General features: G+C 42.7%; 1 protein-coding gene across 2 annotated transcripts in view; it reads right to left on the reverse strand.

Annotated features, from left to right (window-relative positions):
- Window positions 1–21,586, reverse strand: part of LOC122793619 (ATP-dependent RNA helicase DDX19B-like) — a 622,575-nt gene extending 600,989 nt beyond the window's left edge. Inside the window, exon 1 of one of the 2 annotated variants that reach the window (XM_044061802.1) lies at window positions 21,291–21,586. In XM_044061802.1, the coding sequence (XP_043917737.1) occupies window positions 21,291–21,347 (57 nt within the window). In that variant the 5' untranslated portion in view covers window positions 21,348–21,586. The remainder of the gene's footprint in view (window positions 1–21,290) is intronic. The other variant, XM_044061801.1, reaches the window with a different exon arrangement.
- Window positions 21,587–24,285: the final 2,699 nt, after the last annotated feature.

The following is a 24,285-nucleotide window of genomic DNA, read 5'->3' on the forward strand; positions in this document are numbered from 1 at the left end:
ACCTCAGATCGGTTTTGCTGTATCACCTGAAAAACCTGTGATAAACAGGTTCAGATATTCTCAAGAATCATAAAAGATCCTAGAAACCCGATACAGGTTAGGGGGATGGCAGGGGGGGGATGGTTGCAGACAAATGAAGTACCTACTCAGATGGAACGTTATGGTGAGTACATAACTTCTAAATATGAAGTAGTTACTTCATTTGTTCTGCAACCTGCGGGACAGAGTCCCCAGCTACCTAAACAAAGAAACCTGGGTGGTCTATGGAAGGATATTCCGAAGCACCGCGGAACCAAAGGACGCCCTGCTTCTAGATATCATGTCCAGCTTATAATGAGAAATAAACATATGAGCAGAAGACCAAGTAGCTGCTGAACATATGTCGTCCAACGGCATCCTGGACCAGAAGGCTGCAGAAGTTGCGATGGACCGTGTGGAATGTGCATGAATTTTAAATGGGGTTGTTTTGCCCGATGCCTTATAAGCCTGAGAAATACATTGACAAATCCAATTAGCCAGTGTCACTTTGGATATAGGTTTTCCCATGGATGAAGGAGCAAATGACACAAACAGTTGATCAGCCTTACGAACGTCTTTGGTCCTGTGCAGGTAAAAACGCAACTGTCTACGTACATCTAGTGTATGCAACATGTATTCTCCCTTATTTTGAAAATTTTTGAAAAACACTGGCAGATTGATATTTGCCACAGATGCCACTTTTGGTAAAAAAGACGGGTTAGTCCTGAGAGACACTCTGTCATTGTGAAAAATAAAAGACGGGGAGGTTTCATGCACAAAGCTTGGAGCTCTGAAACCCTTTTAGCATAAGTTATGGCTACCAAGAATGCCGTTTTCCAGGACAGAAAATTAAGGGGCACAGAAGCTGCAGGTTCAAAAGGAGGTTTCGTTAAGGCTTGCAGAACAAAGATTAAGTCCCAAGGGGGAGTGACGGAATTCATCGGTGGCTTGAGAAGGAAAACGCCACGCAAGAATGTCTTACACAATTTTGTAGACGCTAGAGATCCTAATCCGTCTCCCACATGAAAATGGGATATAGCTGCCAACTGTACTTTTACCGTTGATGCACTGGCCCCTTGTTCAAATTTCATGGACAAAAAATCCAAGACTTTAGGAATCGGAACAGTAAAAGGGTTGAGACCCTGGCTGTTAGCCCAGATAGAAAATAGTTTCCACTTGCTATTATAGATTTTCCTGGTGGACGGTTTAGGAGCCGCTACCAGAATAGTTTTCACTGGTGACGAGATACCGGGAAGTCCTTACCATTAGTGGAACAGGATCAACCAAGCCGCGAGCTTGAGGTTTACCAGGTTCAGTGTTGGGCACCCCGTTGGGTGCGATATCAGATCTGGAATGGGATCCAGGATTAAAGGGGAGGAGAGACTGTGAGACCGCAGGTATGGAAACCAGATTTGACGAGGCCAGAATGGGGCTATGAGGATAATTTTGCTCCCCAACCGTGCGGCTTTCTGAATGAACTTCGCCATGAGCGGAAGCGGGGGATAAGCATAGAGTAGACCGGGAAGCCAAGCATGAATCAGAGCGTCTGGGGCTCTCCCCTTCTGGGGGAAGAATTGAGAACTCGCTGCATTTTGTGTTTTGGGGGGTAGCAAAAAGATCGTAGCGAGGCCAACCCCACTTGTGGAAAATTTCCTTCGCAACTTTCGGATTGAGAGACCACTCGTAAGGACTGAGAATTACTCGACTCAATTTGTCCGCCAGAATGTTGGATCGTCCCAGAATGTGCGTTGCTATCAGAAAGCAGTTGGTGGATATCGCCCATTCCCAAACTCTCATGGCTTCTCAACAAAGAGGGTAGGATCTGGTTCCCCCTTGTTTGTTTATATACCAGACCACTGACATATTGTCTGTCTGTATTGCAATCGTTCCTAGAGGTAGAAGGTCTTAATGCTAGAAGCACCGCCCTCATCTCCAGAACATTTATGTGCAAGGCGGTCTCCGACAAGGTCCACGTACCTTGGACGTTTCTGCCCAAACAATGCCCCACCCCACCCTAGGCGAGAAGCATCCGTGGTTAACGTGGCCTGGGGAGGGGGAATCACAAAGGGTCGCCCTTGCCTGAGTTCTGGGGAGTGAAGCCACCAAAGGAGGGATTCCCTGCAAACCCTGCTCAGGGGGAAGGGAGTGTTCAGTGGGAGGAGTAACAGTGACCATTGAACTTGGAGTATCCACTGTAATATACGCATCCTTAGGCGAGCATGGAGAGAGAGGCCGATAGCCGCTGCCATCGAGCCTAGTGCTCTCAGGACTAACTCCGCCGGTGGAGCTTTTGTGCGAAGAAGTGCCAAAACTTGCAGTGAGAGGCTGGACAGCCTGTCCGAGGTCAAGAAGGCTTGAGAAGATTGGGAGTCTAGCCTGGCTCCTATGAAATCTAATGCTTGCACAGGATGAAGAAAAGACTTCGGTATGTTGACTGAAATGCCCAAGTTGTCGGCAAGAGACAGGACATAGTCCCTCACAGTACAAAGTTGATGCCTGTTGGTTGCTGTGAGGAGCCAGTCATCTAGGTACGGAAAGACCCTTATGCCCTGAAGCCTCAGGTGGGCTGCAACCACTGCCATGACTAACACCCTGGGGGCTGAGGTGAGTCCGAACGGAAGGACCCTGAACTGGTAATGACTGGCCCCTAGCCAGAAGTGGAGGAACCTCCTGGACCATCTGTCCATTAGAATGTGGTAGTACACGTCCTTGAGGTCTATAGAGCACATCCAGTCGTTCTCCTGCATTAAGGGGAGAATAGATTGTAGAGTGACCATCCGGAACTTTTCTTTGGGGACAAACATGTTCAGGGCGGACAAGTCTAGAATGGGCCTGAGGTCCCCCGTCTTTTTTGGCACCAAAAAGAACCTTGAGTAGTAGCCCGATCCGGATTGGTCTGGGGGGGGGGGGGACCCGCTGAATGGCTCTTTTTCCTAACAAATTTGAAATCTCTACGGTCGCCGCCTCTCTTTGATTGGGTGGAACATCGGGGAGGCGACCACCTGAGGGAGGGCAAAATAGGAAGGGAATTTTGTAGCCTCTGGATATAATTCAGAGCACCCATCGATCGTTCGTGATTGACTCCCACATTGACAGGTGCTTCGTTAAACGCCCCCCGACTGCCTCCAGAGCTGGACAGTCGGGTAAGCCCTCAGGGCTGCTGCGCGGGTCTCTCAGAGAAAGGCTCCCTAGACCCGAAGATATGTGGTCCCCCTCTGCCTCTGGGCCGGAGTCCACCCTGCCCCCCTCTGCCTCTGGAGGGCGCGGAGTCCGAAGCTGGATAGGATTGCTGAGACTTGCGGAACCACAGCTTCTTTTGCCCCCTCCGATTCCTTGAGAAGGAACGCTGGGGGCTCAAGTAGCGGACTCCGCCGGCAGACAGCATCTTCCTTCTCGCTTTGGACTAGTGTATCATGTACGGTCTTGCCAAAAAGCAAAGAGCCGTCAAAGGGTGCGTTCGCGAAGGACGCCTTGAAAAGTTCCGCGAAATTACAAAGGCGGAGCCAGGCATGGCGTCGCAAGACAACACCTGCCCCGCTGGCCCTTGCGGCTCCTTCCGTAGCATAAGACAGTAGCCGCATGAACGTATCTGAAATGGACTTGAGTGGCCATATGAGTCGAGAACACGGTTTTGTCCTCGACAGACATGGACTCTGGTGGAGCTGCAGTGTATTCCTTGATCAAATCCCGTTGCAGCCCGATGACATGCGCCATATAATTCAGCGCCCTCACAGAGAAGGTTGCTGAAGCAAAGGTCCGCTTCCCTATACGGTCCAGCACCCGGGACTCCTTGTCCGGCGGGTAGTCCATGGAGCTCTCCTGGAAGAGCTCTCTTAGTGGCAGCAGCCACCAACGTGGCATCAACAGGAGACCCTTTGGCCCAAGCCTGCCTATCTGAAGGGGGGCTAAGGATTTTAGCCGGCCGGCGTGGGATAGGCTCCATGGTATCGGGTTCCTGCCAAGCCCTGGTAGTCAGGAGATCTACCAGGGAATCTGTCGGTGGGGACACCCAGGAGGTAGATGGGCCTGCTTCAAACGCCTCCAGAAATACGGACTCCTCCGAGGAAATTTTTTTGGGCAGACCCCCCCCCCCCCCAATATGCAACATTTCCATGATGTCTCCAAAGGAGACATCCTCAGGGGGGTGACCTTGGGGAACCTTCCCTTTCCTCTAAGTCCGTACCTGTGGTGACGGACTCGGGGGAGTCCATGTGCCTCCTTTTACACATTCGTTTACGAGGCACCTCCTCTGTGGGACTATCAGAAGAGGGCTCGTCAACGGCCTCTTGTTCCACCGAGGGAACCAACTGGAGGGTCTGAGTAGGCTGTCCCGATGGAAGGTAAACCCGTATGCAGTGAGGGAGCGGAAGGATCCAAAGCCCGAGTCGGGGACCTGGAAGACCTCGACAGTACCCTCTCTCCACTACCTCGAACGCAGAGGAAGAACTACTCTCTTCCAGCCCCGAGAGCAGTCTCCTCGGCTCCGAGATAGGGATCGGGGTCAGAGCCGAAGCCATCGGATCTGAAAGGGAGGTGCTCTCCGACATAGGAGGCGCCGAAGATGCACCCGCTCCCACATATCCGACACCCGGCCCACGGCCCCGAGAGCTCGGATCAGAGATACTAGAGGGTATGGTCGGCGTCGAGAAGGCTTGGGCTACCGGCACCGACAAAACCTCGGCTCCGAAAGGGCCTGGATCCGAAGACTCCAAAACCCAGATCCGGGTTGAAGGAGAAATCGGGGCAAATATTGAAGCTGCACTCCCCCCCTGTGGGGGAGGGGGACAGGAGCACCCCCATCTGCATTTGGGTCTACAGAAACCGACACATCATCCTGTCCATATCGGTGTCGGAGAGAGACCTAGTAGATCTAGAGGAGGTCGTAGAGGCGGGCCTGGAAGGCCACCTCGATGACCTCGAGGGTGATAGGAGCTCCTCCTCTGGCTCCGGTGAGAAGGATGGAGATCGGAGCCGAGAAGGAGAAGGTCCGGACACCCTCGTAAGCGATTTAACAGTCTTCGAAGGCTGAGCTCGGCTCACCTCTTGTGTCTGTGCTTCTCCCTGTGCTTTTCCCTAGAAGGAGAAGACTGAACTTCCCTCGTACTCAAGGCAGTAGTGGGAGGTTGAGTCCCAGCCTGAGTCGAGGGAATCAGGGGTGCCGAAGCTACTTGGGCAGCCTGCACCTTGGAGGGAGAAGAGGAAGAGGCCTCCTCCGGGGGAAGCAATCCCACCAGAATAAGCCTGTTCCTCCTGTCCCTCACAGCCCGGGGGTTGAAGGCTGCGCAAACCTGGCAGTCTGAAGACAAATGGGCAACCCCCAGGCATATAACACACTGAGTGTGGCCATCAGCTGGGGAAAGCTTATGGCCACACCCAGTGCACTTTGAAAAAATAGCCTTATGGCCTTCAGCCATTTTCCTGACACACTCACACACCCAAACACCTAGGGGAGGGTTAATTGAACAAAACGCAATCCCAAAAATAAAAAAGGGCAGATAAACACTCTCAACACTCTTCTTTAACTTGTTAAAGTTTTAAGAAAATTTCAAGAAAAAAAAATTCACTTCCCTGCTACTAAGCTCAGGAGCTCTTCTCAAGATGCTTGTGATTCAAGCCGCGGCAAAAATGATCTGAGGTAGTGTGGTGGTGACAGGGGATTGTGGGTAGAGGGGAGGAGCTAGGAGCTCAGATCTTGAAGCTTGGAAAGCTGCCGGTCGGATCAGAGACCCACAGGTTGCAGAACAAATGAAGTAACTACTTCAGATCATCTGTTATTTTTAGTGTAGTGCCACAAATCTTTCTGAAAAAATCAAAGCAGCAAGTCAAAAATGGGATTGGTTACTTTTCTCTCTCTCTTCTCCCACCACCAGTTTTTTTTTTTTTTTTTACCTATTTAGATGATTAAGGGTTTGTCTGTTAGTAACTGCTTTCTTTTTTTTTTCTCCCTGATTAAGAGGATTATTTGCCATCCACTTCTAGGTCGTTCTCACAACAGGAATACTCCCAATAGGGATGATGCATCAGTCTTTGCACTCTGGACTTTGTAAATGGTCTTGAGTTGAAGCCAGAATTTGGCTCATAATGATCCAAGTCACTGTTTTACCTCTGAAAAAGCACAAACATAACATACTGCATCTGGGTAAAGTTTGACTATTAGAAAATTATCTAGAATTGCAGACCATTATTTGTTATGGCTTGCAAAACAAAGAAAGCAAAAGCCACTGTCATTTGAATGCCTACAGCAGGATAGGTCACAAAGTCTTGCCCCACTAACACACTTTGTACCCATTTGAGGATTTAATTTCTGGCCAGCATGACCAGGTCTTTTTACATGGCACAAATGAGTACTGCTTAAACTCATCACAAAATTATCCTTCTCAGTAACAGGACAGAAGTCATCAGGTGCATAAATCTTGAGAATGCATATCAAAATTTTTGCTGACAGACCCCAAAAAGGGGAGTCAGTCCAATATGTTGGTTAAAAGCACATTACTTTCACTTAGCATTTGATCACCAGGACTGTGACTGGGAAGGCTAGCATACCCTTTTTCTGCAGTTACAGATGACGTGTAATGCAGTGTAAACAAAAAAAGAAAAGCCAAACATTTTGGTGATAAGAAGAACTGAAGACAATATAAATTACTATAAAATTACCAGCTGAATACATGTAAAAAGGAGATGTCATACATTAATATAGTGAACAAAACAGTTCACTTGCAACAATGAGGACTAGAGTATATGTTAGGGGAGAAGACAGCCACGCGTTTGGGTTGGAAGGGAAGAGAAAAAGTAGAAGAAACATTTAGGAGAAAAAGAGTTTTAGTCAGGAGTATGGCAGCATAAACGTTTTTCTCCTGAACAGTCACTTTGAACACACACACGCACACACCTCTTACAGTGTTTACTCTAGAACAAAAATGTCTGCAGTAAATAGCCCGATTAAACACACACTAAGAGTTGTGATTGTAGCAAAAGCAGTCTAAGCTAACACGGACAAGTTCTATTTTGGGGTTATAAAGACCACTGAGTAATAATTCAAGTTTACAAAAATAAGCTCCAGTCCTGTTCCTTCATGCTGCAAAATTAAAGCTTAATTTTGACAGCATTTTTCCCTGTAACACATTTGAAATGGTAAACTCAAGATTAGACTGCAATTTATCTATTCTAAAGTGAGCTTTATCATTCAAAGCCACTTGAACCAATTAGTTTCAGTAGACAGTAGTCGCTTGAGGGAGCTAGTCTCAAGCAATGGAATGGAAGTTTGAGGCATCAGCATGCTAAGGCTTAGTTACCAACATGTGCATTGGCTGCTAGGCTTCACTGTCTGCTAGGCTTCACTGTTAAGTCTTGCCAGAGTAAGAAACAATGATCCCAGGTATGTAACTCAATGCTGAATGTGTTTAGTGAAGCGAAAACAATTAAGTGTTTGACTGAAATGCTGAACTACTGATCATTACAGAACTTACGCTGTTTTGCATTTAACTGGATCTGCATTTAGTGCTGGATTATCTATGACTGATAGTGAAAAAAAGATTCTTATTAATAGCAAGCCTTTTGGCATAAATCAAAAAGAACTAAGGGACACAATCAAACAAAAAAAGGATCCAGTACATCTCACTCCGTTACCTAGAAAACTCAGAAAGGCGTCAGAAAAAAAAACTTCTTGTGAGTTATAAAAGAATAAAGCAACAGACTACATTTACACTGCCCCGTACACAATTTGATAAGCTAAAACATAAAATACATTTTTTTCATAAAAATCTTTCACCAAAAAAAAAAGTTTTATAATTAGAACTATACAAAGAAACTCAAAATCATTCAACGTTTAAAATAATAAAAGGTAATCATGGACAAAACCACTTGGGAAAACAGCAGAACTGCATTAAGACAGTGGTTTTGAAAACTGAAGCCTTAGAGTTTCTTATGCTTGAAGATAAGCAGTCATATATGACCATATCCATAACTGCAGACAACAACCCTGATGGACATTGCTGTTAAAAAAGCAGAGCCCGACTAGATACCAGAGGAAGTGGCATAAACGTTTAGATCTGAGAGCAGAAAGGATGGATGAAAAGCAAGTGGATATCTTTCCTCCACAAAACTGTTTAACCTGTTTTCAGTCCCCCCCTTCTAGTTGCTCCAACATAAACGTACTCAAATTTCAAGAGTCTCTTTTGAATCACTTGCTCTTCCACGACCCCCAACAAAATCTTTTTTTCAATTCTTCAAGCTACAAAATACATGCAAAAAAACTCTCTCAAAAGTTTGGCCAATTTCTGCAAGGCACTTCAATCCACACCATTCAGATCAGAAATGGGACAACCACCAGAGTAAAGTGCAGCTCTACATTAAACAATGATTTTACCACTTCACAGGACAAATGTCCTCTTACAGTACCAAAATCATGTAGTAAAGTAATGACTTTATATACACATTTGTCTCTCCCATAGGCAGTTTTCGCAAATGTTTTGACATGAACAGCAACTCCCTATCATAGGTTCATAGGTTCATACTAGGCTATCTGCCCGAGGGCATTTACAAGCCTAGCCCATAGTTTTGTGGCTTACACCACCCCTTTAGTATGGGGAACTATACCCATTATTTTGCTGTGCCTCTGTCGAGCAGTGACACTGAGGTAATCCCTGGGGTATATCATGCATCTAAAATGTTCAGGTACTGCCTTTAATTAAACAATACATAATTTTCTACTGTATAATCTAAAACTCTTGTGAAACTCATTCTTCAGATCATGCTAAGAAGATGGATTCAAGATCAGTCAGCTAAACTATAAATAAATGGTGCACCCTTTTTCTCTAGCTTTATTCTCCACATCTTATAGGTTCATAGGTTCATACTAGGCTATCTGCCCGAGGGCATTTACAAGCCTAGCCCATAGTTTTGTGGCTTACGCCACCCCTTTAGTATGGGGAACTATACCCATTATTTTGCTGTGCCTCTGTCGAGCAGTGACACTGAGGTAATCCCTGGGGTATATCTGCGATCTCCCATCCATTGGTCAAGATTTCTCTTGAACAAGGCCAGCGAGGTGCTCTGCCTCGCATATACCGGGATTTTGTTCCACAGCATAGGGAGTCTTTGGGTGATGAATCTATCCCTCCAGCACGTCCTATTAATAGCCGTGTCAAGGTTTAAGTCTCCCGCCCTTGTGGCTCTGACGGATCTAGATTTTTTGAGGTGAAGCATATTCATCAAATCTGGGTTTGACATGGCCTTGTATGTTAGGCAAAGGTCACCTCTGAGCAGGTGGCGACTGAATAGAGTTGGAGTTCTTTCAGTCGGGCAGCATAGGACAGATGTTTGAGACCCTTTATCCTTTTGGTGAGGAACTTTTGTGTCCTCTCAAGCTGCTGCAAGTGTCGGGTCAGATACATTCCGAATGGGGCATTGTACTCAATCATTGGTCTGATGAGTGATGAGTATTGGGAGACTATGACCTCCCTTGATCTAGATGAGAATCCCTTCATGATAAGGTGGGCAATGTAGAAGGTCTTCCTAACTACTTTGGCTACATGGGTGTCGAATGACAGACTACCATCAACTTGGGTCCCCAGGTCCCTGATAACTTCTTCTGTGCTCAGTGGATTGCCACCTATTTGGTAGCTAGGGGTAACCTTGTTTTTCCCGAAGGGTATGACTATGCATTTTTTGGCATTTAACTTTAGGCCATGGCTCTGGCACCAGTTATCCGTTTCTGTGAGACCCTTCTGAAGGATATCTGTGTCAGATATGTTTTCTACTATGGCGCCCAGTTTGCAGTCATCTGCAAACTTAGTCAGCCATAACCCTCCTGTGTTTGCTTGTACTTCGGAAAAGTAGATGCCAAACAAGAGTGGGCCCAGGACTGAGCCCTGTGGTACACCACTTGTGACAGGCTTTGAGTCTGACATGGCGCCAGCAACTCTGACCCTGTGTGTTCTGTCACTCAGCCAGTTTGCAACCCATCTTGTGATGTATGGGTTAACATTTAAGCTAATGAGTTTTTCAATGATACCCGAGTGGGGTATTGTATCGAAGGCCTTCGCCAGATCGAGGTAGGCTGTATGGACTGCCTTTCCCTCATCAATGGCTTTGGTGACTGTTTCGAAAAAGTCAACTAAGTTTAGAAGGCATGATCTGCCTTTGACAAAGCCAAACTGGGATGGATCCAAAGTCTGCAAATTCCCTATGTCTTTATTTATGAGGTCCATTATGATCCTCTCCATGGCTTTGCAGATAAGGCTTGTCAAGCTAATGGGCCGGTAATTTCCAGGGTCGGTGGAGGCACCGCCTTTGTGAAGTGGGACCACAGTTGCAGTGCGCCACTCCTGGAGTGCGTATCCAGAGGTAAGACTATGATTAAACAGCTGTCCTAGCTGTGGGTTTAATTCCTCGTTGAGTTCGTGGAGCACACAGCCGGGGACACCATCAGGCCACATGGATGCTGTGTTTTTTGCTTTGGAGAGAGCAGTTCTCACTTGGGCGTTGGAGATGCTTGGGGGGCTGCAATCGCATGGTATAGATATCTCTCCTTTTGGGGGGGAGAAGTTTGCACTGAACCTGTCAGCCAGTATGTTGGCAATGTCTGTAGGATCAGTAATCTTCACATCATTTTGAACTAGTTCTGAACATATCTGGGAGTTTCCTCCCAGGTTTCTAACATAGCTAAAGAAGGCCTTATGATTGTCCTTTGAGTCATTAGCTATTTTTCTCTCAAAATTTGCTTTGGATGATTTTATGAGAGCTCTTAGTTTTTTACTTATAGTGATCAAGGGTGTCTTACCTTTTAAGGATTTTGCTCTATCTTGTAGTAGCTTCCTCCTTTTGTTGTAGAGTTTGTTTATGGCTGGGGTCCACCAGACTGGACGCTTGCCTTTGGTACAAAGAGTCTTTGTTTTGCTTGGGATTGCCTTATCCATGCAGTCCTGCAGGTGCTGGTAGAAGGCATTTGTAAGTGATTCAGCGGCTTGAGTACTGTTTTCTGCCGGCTCGGGGGCCTTAAAGGAGACCACACTAGTCTTTAGAAGTGTGAAGTCGGCTTTCAAGAAGTTCTTTACTGTGGTCTTTTTTATTTCAGGTGGGGGTGGGATGAGGACCTCCAGCGAGATTAGTTTCTGATCTGATCTCACCAGTGAGGGGTATACTTCCGGTGTTGAACATTGTGCTCCCATGTTTGTGATGATGAGATCAAGTATGTTTTCTCCTCTTGTGGGGATGGTGACTAGTTGTTCCATGGCATTTGAGTTTATGAATTCCAGGAACTTTTGGGCTAGGGTGTTTGGGCTTGAGTAGTGTACCCAGTCTATATTAGGGTAATTGAAGTCACCTAGTATGATGGTGTTTGGTGATACATTTATCCCCTCTAGTGTTTTCAGGAAGGCCATGTGAGGTTTGTGAGGGTGGCCTGTAACATGCTACAATTTGCAGAGCAGTCTTGCCTATGGTTAATTGCACCTGGATGGTTTCCGATGCATCGTGCGTTGCCACCAGTCTGGAGGTGTGGGTGTCCTTGATGAATATGGATACCCCCCCTCCTTTCTTGGTATTTTCCGGATTTTGGGGCCGGAACGCATGATATGAGGTAAAACCTGATAGTGCTGGGGTGCTCTCAGGAGCCTTGAACCAGGTTTCTGTCACAGCACAGACATCGATGTTCTCCATACTGAGAAGGGCCTCGAGTGCGTGCATTTTGAGATTTAGACTTTTGGCATTGAGCAGCATTACCCTTAGTTTTTTTCCTTTTTTGTGTTCTAGGGTGGTAGGTTTAGAATTTGAGCCTTGCCTAAAAAGGCACTATGGGGGTGGCAAGAGCCTTTGCCAATATCCGGAATCCCAGGGTGACAGGTGCAAGCCGTCCCTTGAAGCAGCGTGGCTTGTCCAGCATGTCATCCCAGGCAGACAGACATTGGATCCCCTTTGAATGACACCAGAGTTTAAGCCAATTGTTAAAGCTGATCATCTTATCTCTGTATTGTGGCATCATTCTTGGTGAAGGTAGGATACTGCTCAGGGTCAGGGTCATACCTGCCTGGGCTACATAATCAGAGAGCTCCTCAATGTCTCTTTTCATGTAGTCCAAGGAGGTACGTCTCAGGTCGTTTACACCAGCGTGGACAATGACTGAGTTGTATTTGTACCTGCTGTTGAGAGACCTGAGTGCATGCGTTATGTGGCGGATTCTAGCGCCCGACAGGCAGCTTACTGTGACCTTCTCCTTACTCAGTCTGGTGAGCGGGACGTCAGTGTGTCTGACTATGGAGTCACCAATGACTAGTGTGTCTGGCATTGTGTTTGGCCTTAAGGGCTGTGACTGTTTGACACTCTGACTGTGAGGTCTATGTGTTGCAGGTGTTGTGTTCTGAGGTGGTGGTTGTTTGGGTGTCTGCTTTGGTGGCCTCTGCTGTTTTGGTAGATTTTTGATCAGAGCCTCCGAGTATGTCTTTGTGTGTTTATGTGTATGATTTGAGGTTGAGATGGTACTATGTGAGACTGGGTTTATAGTGTGTGTGGTAACCTTTTCCTCCTGACTGGTCTTGCCAGTCCTATGTTGAGAGAGCTCAGCCTCCAGTTTGGCCGTATAGTTGCATCTCTCGCATGTATTTGTGTTTTGTGGGAGGAGGAGAGGGTTGTCTGTGTACATGAGGCAATTGTAACATTGCCTCAATATTCCCAGGTTCACCAGCTGAGCAGGAGAGGACACTAGCAACTGATCCCTCGACATGCTAGAAGGACTAGACAAAAAACTTTAAGAGAGATTCCGGGGGACGTGGGTGACCGAGAAATGGGGGTTTGCCTTTTTGGGGTGCTATCTATAAGAGTGCCGTATCAAGGTAATAAGTACTGTAGGAGCAAGTGCTAGGTTTAACAGATAGAGAATAGTCTACTTGGAGTCAAGTAGAGATGATCTTTTTAGTTATAGGATACGCTGATTAGATCAGTAGTATAGTTCGAGGAAGGTAGTTTTAAGGGAAAATTTGAAGAGTGGACTTTAGGTAGCCCGAATAGTTTAAACCTGCTTAACCGTCGCTGCCCTAGTGTGCAACAGTGGCAACTCCGCTAAAGCGTGCTTTATAGCAGGGGCTGGAAAAGACAGGAAATGACCCAAAATGGCCAATAAACTACAAGTTACTGCCTTAAACCACTCCTCTGAGGACAAACAGGCAGCTCAGTACTCCCTACTCCCACTAGTGAGTAAAGAAACTACCCCTTGACCAAACAAGGAAAATGGAGAAAACAGGAACCAAGACAAAGCCCAGGGATCAGCAAAATCTGATCACTGGAACAAACTATTAGGAAAGTATGGAAAACAAGAGTATTTTTTTTGTTTTTTTTTATGGCAAAAGTGTTATTTTGGGGACTGTCATTTGATAGACAGCAATTTTTATTCTTGACATCATGGCTGATAACAACCAATTAAAGATCAGTCAGCCAAATTAAAGCTGCAAGAAAAAAAAAGGATGCACCATTTTGTTTTATTCTCCACAGCTTATACGGTGAAAATGCCATTTCAGCTTATATGCAACCACTGTTGCCGGTCATTAAATTGACAGCACTACAGTCATGTGTTGAACGATCGAAGACGAACCTCACCAACAGTACAACCTCAGAGTAGGAATACTAACATTCAGTGGTTGGGGGGGGGGGTGTCTGCCTGCAAACATAGGTCATCTCCAAGAGTCTGCAAAAGTTGTTTAACCAGTTTGTCAATCATTCAGCACTTGATCATAGTGCTGTGTACATAACCACTAGTGCTGCAACAAATACTGAAAGTATTTAAACTTCTACCTTCGAAGAATGAGTAAACTGTTTTTCACATTTAGTATACTATCTTTCACATTTAGTATATTGCATTTCTTTTTTTGAACGAGTCAGGACTAGCCACTAGAGGATGTAAACACTGGCTCACACTGATCACTGCTGCTGTGACATCCCAACTCCATGCAAAAATGGGACTAATGACTACAGCCATTTGTTTTTGGAAATTAATATGCTAAATCTGCACATCATGTTATCATTTACTTGACTTTAACTGTGTATGCTATTATATTAAGGAAAATGCATAGTGGTCAGTTCATGGCAGAAAGTTGCTACCAGCCACTTATAAAGTAAAAAATAAAATGAAATTGCATACATCTTAAAAAAAAAACTAGGCAACACTGCCTTACATCACTTGGTTATTCAGTTCAAATCCTGGTTATACAGTCTCTCTCACAGACACTATGGGCCATCTATGTGGATTATCAGCAGAGCTTCTGGTTTTGCCCGCGACCAAAAGATACGCACAAATACTTTACACCAAGACTGTTGTGACCAGAGTGGAACGCTTTAGATTTGTCAACAATGAACACCAACTGCAGTTTTTCTACCCTCTTTTCAGCCTTCCCAAATCCTTTCCTAAACTCTTCCCACATCCTCCTCTGCTCCACCTATTCTTTTATGCCAGCAGCAAAACGGCCGATTATACTCCCTATTTTCTCAGATATGTCCAAATACAAACACAATGAAGAGTACTAGAGCCAGACTAGCCACCCCCCCCCCCCCGTTTCCCAGTCTTAGTACTCCTCCTAATCCCGCATCGTGTGGGGCCAAATTAAAGGCCTTGTGTCAAGTTCACCTGTAAAGCACATCAGGTTTGACAGACGATTCTTTGTAGCCATGAACAACCCACCAAGACTTTCTCTGTCATTGTTGTTAAACTAAACACACTGACACAGTTCTCCAGAATGCTTTTGCACCACCCACCAGGTGCACAACAAGTATGCACTAGCCAGTGATCTGTTTAAGATCGCCACCAGTGGGTCTGCCAAAGTTCTAGCCAATTTCTGAGGAATCCAGGTGGTAGTTTCTATTTATTGGTATATTAACTGTGTAGATGGCCTAAGTCAAGGGACCCTTTTCAGGTTCATAGGTAGCACCTGTGTAGTAGCCATCTCCTCATTAGCACTCTTCAAGAAAAATCTTGATAATTGGATGGGCAATAGGAAATTCACCCCGGGGATCACTTCTGTGGTTCTGCTTGACAGGGGCACAGGAAAATAATTTTCTTGGGTGGCGAAAGTCAGGGCACCTATTTGGCTAGGCTTGTTTAGGCCCTAGGGCCAATAGCCTAGTACCTACCTATGAACCACAGAACAACAAACATAAGTTAAAGTATGGTACACAGTACCCGCTTCAAAGAAATCATGTCATCACATTATAGTTAAAACATGTATTACAGGGTAGATATTTCACAAACAAGACTGCAAGGTACAATGTTGGCAAACTAAGCTATTAACAGCATACAAAAACAAAGTGAAGATGTACATATGTTTTGTTGAAGAAATTAAGTTACAGTAAACCAGCACTCATAGGGATTGGTAGATGCCAGACAACTGTAGTTTCTGGTTGCTTGAGAGTTACTAGTAAAAATAGGCCAGACTAATACTGTACCCTAAACTATTTGTTTGGTTTGGCTTGCTCTTAAATTGGGGAGCGGGGGAATGTATTCCTCTCTTCCTTTTTAAAACTCTAAAAAAGTAAAGTATGTTTCTGCGGGGGGAAATACAGAAAGTGCAACACATGAAAACTGTACTGTATTTCTTCAATATTTTTTGCTGGCGTTCTGGTTAACAGAGTTTACTGTATTCACAGATCACAAAAACTGAGAAACAGAAAACCATATACATTCTCTCCTGACATCCGGTACATATTGCTGCTGTAGATCACTCTGGGGTGAGGCCCATCTAGTTCGGTGGAGCAGTGGTTAACATTGTTGCCTCACAGCAAGAGGTTCTCCAGTTCGATTCTCAGCTGGGGTGCCTTCTGTGTGGAGTCTGTATGTTCTCCATGCATTCACGTGGGTTTCCTCCAGGTACTCAGATTTCCTCCCACATTCTAAAAACATGCATCTGGAGATAAATCCCTGTTCAGTGGGGTTCAATCTCGAGGCTCTAATGGCCTGTCCTTTCATTATATTCTTAAAAACAAATTGTGGGTGCATACTAGACCTTAATAACAAGGAATTGCAGTAACATGCCTTGTTCAGTGGGGTTCAATCTCGAGGCTCTAATGGCCTGTCCTTTCATTAAATTCTTAAACAAATTGTGGGTGCATACTAGACCTTAATAACAACGAATTGCAGTAACATGCCTTGCGATAGACCCCCGTATTTAGAGCCTCGAGATTGAACCCCACTGAACAGGGATTTATCTCAGAATAAGACAATCTGAGAAATAGATTACTGACCCGGGGATACAAGGATAATGAGATTATACCATACATGGAGGAAGCATACATGTCACGCACCACTTCAGGTGCACCATACTTTGGACCCAGGGTCCAAGATCAAACCGTTGGAGATCATATGTTACATAGATCTATTAGATTTTCTACTCTGTATACTTCTGATCAATATCAGTTAAAGGAAATTATTAGCAAACATTGGGATATTCTCCTGGTTGATGATGACTTGAAACGCATTGTGGGGGAGACACCAAGTTTCCTATTTCGGAATAAGAGCAACCTAAAGCGATTGCTTTGTCACCCCAGACATGATAGGATTATGAAGAACACTGGTCACACTAAACCCTGTGGTCACTGCAACTTCTGTTCATTTATTGATAGCAGTGAGGTGTTTATACACCCGGATTTACACACCATTTTCTCCTAAAAAGGCAGATGCAGATTGTATGACACCTAATGTGGTGTATTTAGCTACTTGTCAGGCATGCCCGAGTTTCTATGTTGGTAAAACTAACCGGCCGTTAAGGGATAGAATGAGAGAGCATATTTACCACATGAGAAAGGGCACTTTACACAATGCCTTAGCAAAACATATAACCACCAATGACAATGAGCATACCTTCTTGTTCCGGGTCCTAGAGATAATTGTTGTGAATAAGAGGGGTGGTAATACTATGAATCTTACTGAATCTAAGGAGACTGACTGGATCATTCCTTTGAAAGCTGATAGGGGGCATGGGTTGAATGATAGAGCTTCTATAAAACCTAAGCCGAGACAACGCAGGCACATAAAATTAACTATCATTTATTTGTATATGTTCTTGATTATGTATTTTATCAATATTAACTTATCAGAATGTTTATTTACATGTTTTTAGGTCACTATGCAAGTTTTATATATTTTTGTCTTACTTTACATTAACATGTTTATATATGGGAGCGTTCTTTAAATTCTCCAGCATTGCTTTTAACTGTTTAAATTGTTTTAATTGATTAACTGAGCTGCTTATATAAGGGGAGGTCTACTATGACTTTTATACAAGGATCTGAAGAAGCTGTAATGGCGAAAGCGCTCATCCGTATGTCATAAGTGCACATTCTTGGAATTAAATTTGGAGTTTTGTTCTTACTTTTATTATCCATTATTATAGTTTAGCTGCATAGTATTACAACAAAAACAGAGTAATAAAAATAAATAAATAAAAGAGGAGGACGAGGACAGGTAGAATGCTACCACGAAAGCAGAAAAACTATAAAGCAATTAAAACAAGTATCACTATTAGAAGAATACAGGAAAGGGACAGATCAAAAAATACAACACAGAAGTGGTAAAATACACAGTAACAAAAACAGACCAGAATTTGTCACACACAATTTCTAATAATATGCACAATTTCTAATAAAATGATATCAGCATAAGTAGAAAAATAAGACACGCTGATAAATATAAAGGAAAAGTAGAAAACAGCATCTCACTAATGAACCAAATAGGCTTCATAAAGAATTATGAAGCAAGCAAAAGGGATAAACAAACGCACACAAATAGATACACTGTGGAGAAGTACATATGAAGACCCTGTGAATATAGCAAAGATGTACACAGGATAAGAATTAAAAAAAACAGTAATGAGCGCTAATGTAGAGGATATGAAATGGGATTGAGTAACAGCCAGTGAGAAAGACAAAATTAAGAAAGGTTCCTAACTTGAAAAGCATGGGTCCAGATGCAATATCTATTTCTGGCTGAAGTGATCAACATCTTTACACAAAGATTTAGCCCAGAGTAAAAATGACATACATGCACATCGTGAACAAACCTGGTTAACAAAAAAAATAAAAAAGATGCTACTCCTTAAAAAGTGAACCTTCTGTATGATTTACTGGCCCCAAAAAAGTACTGGGTCAGTTGGACAAGAAAAATGTTTCACTGATAGATGATTGATTTTTAAATAACCTAGACCAACATTATACATTCCTTACTTTGAAGGAGGTATGCACCAACTCGAATTGGCAACATATTTAGATCTGCAATAACGGGATTGCATAATTTATCTGCTGATCTCAACAGATGCGCAAACAGTGAGTTTTAAAGCATGAGAAGAAGTCCAAGATAATCTCTTAGTTTAATTTATCAGAAACATTTTGGAATAAAGAGGGAATGGAAACCAAACCAGAAGTAAACAAAAAAAATCAGATTAGCAACTGAAGGTGACAAAAAACAAAAGAATATAAAGAAAAGGACAAGACAAGAATGAAAAATTAAAATCCATAAATTTTTATTTATTTGAGATTTGTTTACCGGGGTGGTCTGACTGGGTCTACAGAACCTGTTTTCAGCAGAGGCCCTGGGAGAAAACCTTCACATACAGTAAAATACAAATACAGTATAAATCCAATACAAGTTACATTAGAAATACTATACAAAAATAAGATGAAAAAAACTATATTACAAGATGTTGCAATATATTACTACAGATCTAGAAATACAGCGGCAAGTAGAGATCGACTGAACAACCTCATGTTGACCAAGATTTACAAGGGAATGGTTAAAGAGAGACAAACAAACAAAAAGATTAAATATTAATAATGGTGACCCAGCACAGTTGACTATGTGCACACTATTTACAAAGATCACTGAAAAAAAGGAACACACACACAAATGCAAGTTCGGAAACAGCTGCACACCTCATTAATGGGGTATGACATACTGAAATGTACAATAATATGGCAAGACAGTTACTTCTCATTAGGAGCTAATAAGCATCTGATACAAGAACCAGAAAGTATTAACAACAATGATTAAGTTTATATCACATGAGCTCACCCAATACCAACAGTAAAAATAAATTAATAAATGCCAGAAAATCAGACACAACAGTATCTTCAATTAATCACTGAAACTGCTGCACCCAGTGACTATAGTGGCTTACATATGAGGAGACCGTCATAAAACGTACAGAAACAAAAGAGCAAGTAAAAAAGAATCAAATGTAAATATGCTACCAATACACATGACCCAAATAAACTGCAAGAGAAGGCAATTCTAGGAATACTGCAGTTGGCTAACTTCAAAGACTGAAGCAATACCAATTTCATGAACTCTAATCATACCCTGACTTAGAAATGGGATCTATTCCCATAAAGGTATCAGAAACACAAAACACTGACAAAATTTAAAAAGTCAGAGGCACATCTACAATTCTATATCTGTCAAGTCCTACATCAGCTAGCTGAACCTCTCATGGTCCAAGAACCCAATGAGCTTCCACCTTCTCTCCCTACTGTGGCAATCAACATCTCCCAGTCTGCACCTGACAGATTTGTATCTCTCATGAGTATTACTCTCTCTCCCACCTCACCACTTCCTCCCTAATAACCGGTTCATCAAATCTCAGATTCAGCTCCCCAGTGAGTATTACCATCTTCTTCTTAACTTAATTCCTTCAGTCCATCATTCACTTCTCTTGATGTGGCTGAGAGGCACTATTAACCTACCAAATATTTCCTTCCTCCACCTTAACTGCCAGAGCACTTAACCGAGCTTCTGACCTTGGTTGCTCCTTTGCCCCATTTCTACTTTAGCTTCCTTTCTCCTCTCTGACCTTACTGCTGCTCTTATTTTTATTAGGTACTCCACCACCTCAATTCATCCCTTTCTCCATCATTTTTAACCTATACACCAAGGGACCTCCGTGTCATGCCCCCTCATCATTGTCCAATGTTTCTGGGATACCAGCAATATCCTCCCTCCCCTCCTGCATTACAGCTTTAAGCTCCCCCATCTTTTTGCAGACTCCATGGTGCTACAGAACAAGAAAAGTTGGCCACACTCAGTCACCTTTACATTTGTTCCTCTGCTACATTTTGCATCTGTTTATAAAAGCTTTCCACACTCATTTTGTTCAAACCACCACATGCAGACATTTCCCACAATTTTAACTTTATCATCTTGATCACTTCTACTTTCTCAATCTTTTCTGCAATCACTGCCACCAAATGTCCAGCTCATTCTATCAAGCCCATCCTACTAATGACATATTGCACCATACAAATGTACCATCCTCAGCATACATACAGACTAGTTACAACCACATGGAGTCATACCTCTCAACCTCTTAAGTGCAAGAAATCTGGACAAAGCCCGATAAAATGGGGATGGGGGTGGGGGTGGGCAAAGGCTCAAATATAGGAACATATTTTAAATATTGCGCTTAGAAAGTTGTTAGGGCAACAGGATTTAACATCCATTTTCTGAACGATAGGAAGTCTGAAATTCAGATGTAGGTCATTATTTAGTGACTTCACTCCTCAGATCATCCTAGTGATTTGCCAGAAAAACACAAATTTTATGAGGGACAAACAAATAGGAGCCAAAAAAAAATATGGACAGTTGAAAATGGAATAAATGGCAGTCCTAAGTTAAGTGCGGTGCTAACCCCTGCCTTCTTAACAAGAGCGTTGCCTCCCCTCCCCAGTCTCTCTCACACACACACTGAATGTAACATTATTCAATGTTGCACACCATTATGAACACTTTGATAAATTGTTTAACCGTGTTTTTACAAGGTACACCATCAACATAACCCTCCCTTACTTTCTCTCTCTTCCCCGCATTTACCCAATTATTGCGGAATGTGGACAAATCGATTAATACGGCTTTATTTTACTTATTTAACACATTCGTTTCTACTCCAAATAGCATTTTCTTTAATGATACGCCTTTTCAAAAGATTTTCACTTAAGGCATCTGTTTCAGACATTGTCTACTTTCACTTTTTACGTAATCTCATTTTGTAAGCATTTATTATTTATGCTATATCATGTTGAACACTATGGAAACTATTCTGTCTCTTTAAACTGGTTAAACTTCATGGTTAAGAGAGAAAAATAAAAATGTTCTCCATCTGATAAAGTAACAGAACAGCAACTACATGCCTTAAAACAAATATCTCCCTGCTGAAACCAAAACACCCCAACACAAAATAATAAAAAAATTAGGCAGTGATGTTCACAGGAAATTCTTCAATATCCCCACCCTTCTCTGTCAGTCTTACCGATTCTGCCGCGGCCTCCTGCTCATCCACAGCAAGTGCCCAAGAATCGGTAGCCATACGTCCTGTTTGTAAAAGTGCAATGTTAAGACTATTATTGCCTTTACTCCGTGCAAACAAAAATGTACTGCAGAACTTTCAAACGCTTAAATATGTCATGAAGTGCTAATGTCACGCATGCACATCTACAAGCACAAAATAAAACTATATCAAGTGATGGAAATAGAAACCACGAGAGAACTCGCCGGTATCCCACCTCGGATAATACCGGGGCCTTACAGCAACCGCACACAAAAGTTCCGACAACACAAGTATATCGGAAAAGTTGGCTGTTGTACCTTAGCTAGTGTGAGTCATAATATTCAGCATGATAAAAGGGCGGAAAAGGTTGAGTGTTGTTACTTTTTGCGTTGACTGTGTATATATATAAAATAATCAACAAAGCAAATAAATGTGTTTGTTTTTGGGTGGTTTAACATTAGTCCATATTATTGCACTGAATTATTTTAAGTATTTGTTGGTTTCCTTTTTAAAACCGGTGGCTTTTGGAGAGAAAAAAACCGCAGAATTAGATAATGAGAATAGTTAAAGAGTTGTATACTTCTTTTACTTCAGAATATATTTATTAATTCACTTTATTTTGTCAATGCTTCAGTTAATGGCACCAGTATTTTAAAATGCTCCTGATTATTTCTGCATTGATCCCCAATTCTCTTGAGATTTGTCTCTGGTTTAGAGTTATGCCGTGGAACGAAAAAAATGTACAAAGAATGGGGCAGCGAAAAGTCTGGTGCCTGAAGCATCATTCCTTAGTTGTGTGTTAAAGCGCAAAATAGGAACCCAGTGTCATTCGGCAGCCTACCATGGAATGTTTTGCCGATGATTTACTTTAATTTGCTAAGAAATACATTTTAGATACGATGATTTGCAGTTTTAGTTTGTATATATAAATTTGCTCTTTAACGTTATAATGACGCTAAATAAATCCATAAACTTGTTTAATGGTGTAAGCGTCACTACATTAAATTGATCTAAACTCTCAAAAAATCCTTATCGTTAATTATGCTTTATTGGAGAGCCTACATTCTGGTAAAACATAATTGTTCGTTTCTTTGATTGTTTTTAACGTTTAGAAGTTAAAGTATGTAATACGGAGCTGTGGTTGGCGTTTTAACGTTTTTGTTTTAAAGTACATACACGGAGGTATGTGTAACGTGTTTTCTGGATGACAGCATAGTTGTTAGCCTTCACTTTTCAAAATGTGGATTACTACCTTCCATAATTTGGAACAAACGGGCAAAATGTGGAATACTTCTAAACAGCTTACAAAGAGGTTAAACTACAACGCTGACAGGATAATTAAAGGAAAACTGCACCTACTCCTATAGTTTAACTCAACCCTTAGGTTGCTTTTCTCCGTACAACATGATTTTCAGCACTGTATAGGTAGCTGAACTGGTGTGCAGCACAGAAGTACTTCGCAGACCAGTCAGCGCAAAAGTGGTGTTACCTCAGTGATTGACGGATGGAGCAGGCGTACGGTGGTATGGAAAAGACTGCAAGTATTTTTTATTCGTTTTTGCAGGGGTAAGCCCCCCTGCACCCCCACATCCATGCAAATCGACTATGCCAACTCCGAGATCGCATTACATTGAGGAAAAGGGGCAAACTACGAATAGACAATGAATATTCATATCACTCTCGGTAATGAATGTTATTTTATTTTAATCCATTGTTGGATAGTGGGCGGGGTTTGCTACTGCGCATGTTGTGAGGTACAGTTCTAATATAAAGCCCTTGAAAGCTGCCCTTGTGCCAAGTCTGTTCTCTACCAACTACCTAGACTATCATGTAAATAAATTCCAATCCCCACCAACTACCTAGACTATCATATAAATATATTCCAATCCCAAACAAACACTTCTCTAACCTATCTAAAACATGCCAACTTACAGTACAAATTTACCAAACTACTATTACACCTCTTAAAGCAATTACACCAATCTAGTGATGTTCACCCTAATCCTAGCCCCATCCTATTATGAAACAGTTAATTGCCCTATCACAGTCTGCTGTTCTCAACTTCATGCTAAAAACAAATATTCACCACTTCTCCTTAATATGAATGTAAGCATCATTAATAAAGTTCATGATCTACATGTTTTACCTTCCCTCTATTCTCCTGACATTGTAATACTAAGACTTGGCTAAAACCCACCAATAACAACAACAAAATAGTACTTCTGGATATAATATACTACATAAGGACGGGTTAACTAAAAAGGCAGGGGGTAGCTATTGTTTTTAAAGATCACCTAACACTAGATTACATTGATCTAATCATTCCTGACTGGAAATTCAGACCTAATCTTTAGCGAATTAAAAATCAACCCAAAAAAATACATCAACATCATTGCCGGTTGTATACCTCTAGGGAACAATATTCCCACATTGAAAGTCATACTACAATGATCCTCTACTTACCTCCCACAGGAAACAATCCTGATAGGTGACTTCAATATTGATTGGATAGATTGCTCCTCTCAGAACCCAACATCTCGTATTGACCTACATGGGTTCACCCAGCTTATTACATTTATCACTAGAACTGACAAATTTACCAAATGCCAATCTATCCTAGACTGGATTCTGGTTAACAATCCTTCCCTATCATCTCAGGCAGGTTGTCTTCCTGATGGTCTGAGTGACCACATATCTACTTTTCTTATATGTACCCGTACATTCCACAATAATCAGATCACATACCAGACTATTAGAAACAAAAAAGATTTCACCCCACACAGATTCATCACTGCCCTGGCACTCACTTAAACAACATTCCCTAGAAGGTGCTGTTAGCTCCTTTAACACAACTTTTTTAGGTATTTTAAACTGTCATGCTCCCCCCAGAACCATCAGAGTTAAGACCAATTATGCCCCATGGGTGAGTAAAGAGTGTAGATCCCTTCTTAAATCTAAAGACAAGGCCTGGGAACAA

Source organism: Protopterus annectens, chromosome 2.part0 (genome assembly GCF_019279795.1).
Source record: "Protopterus annectens isolate FY-2018-M chromosome 2.part0, PAN1.0, whole genome shotgun sequence".
Taxonomy (NCBI): Eukaryota; Metazoa; Chordata; order Ceratodontiformes; family Protopteridae; genus Protopterus; species Protopterus annectens.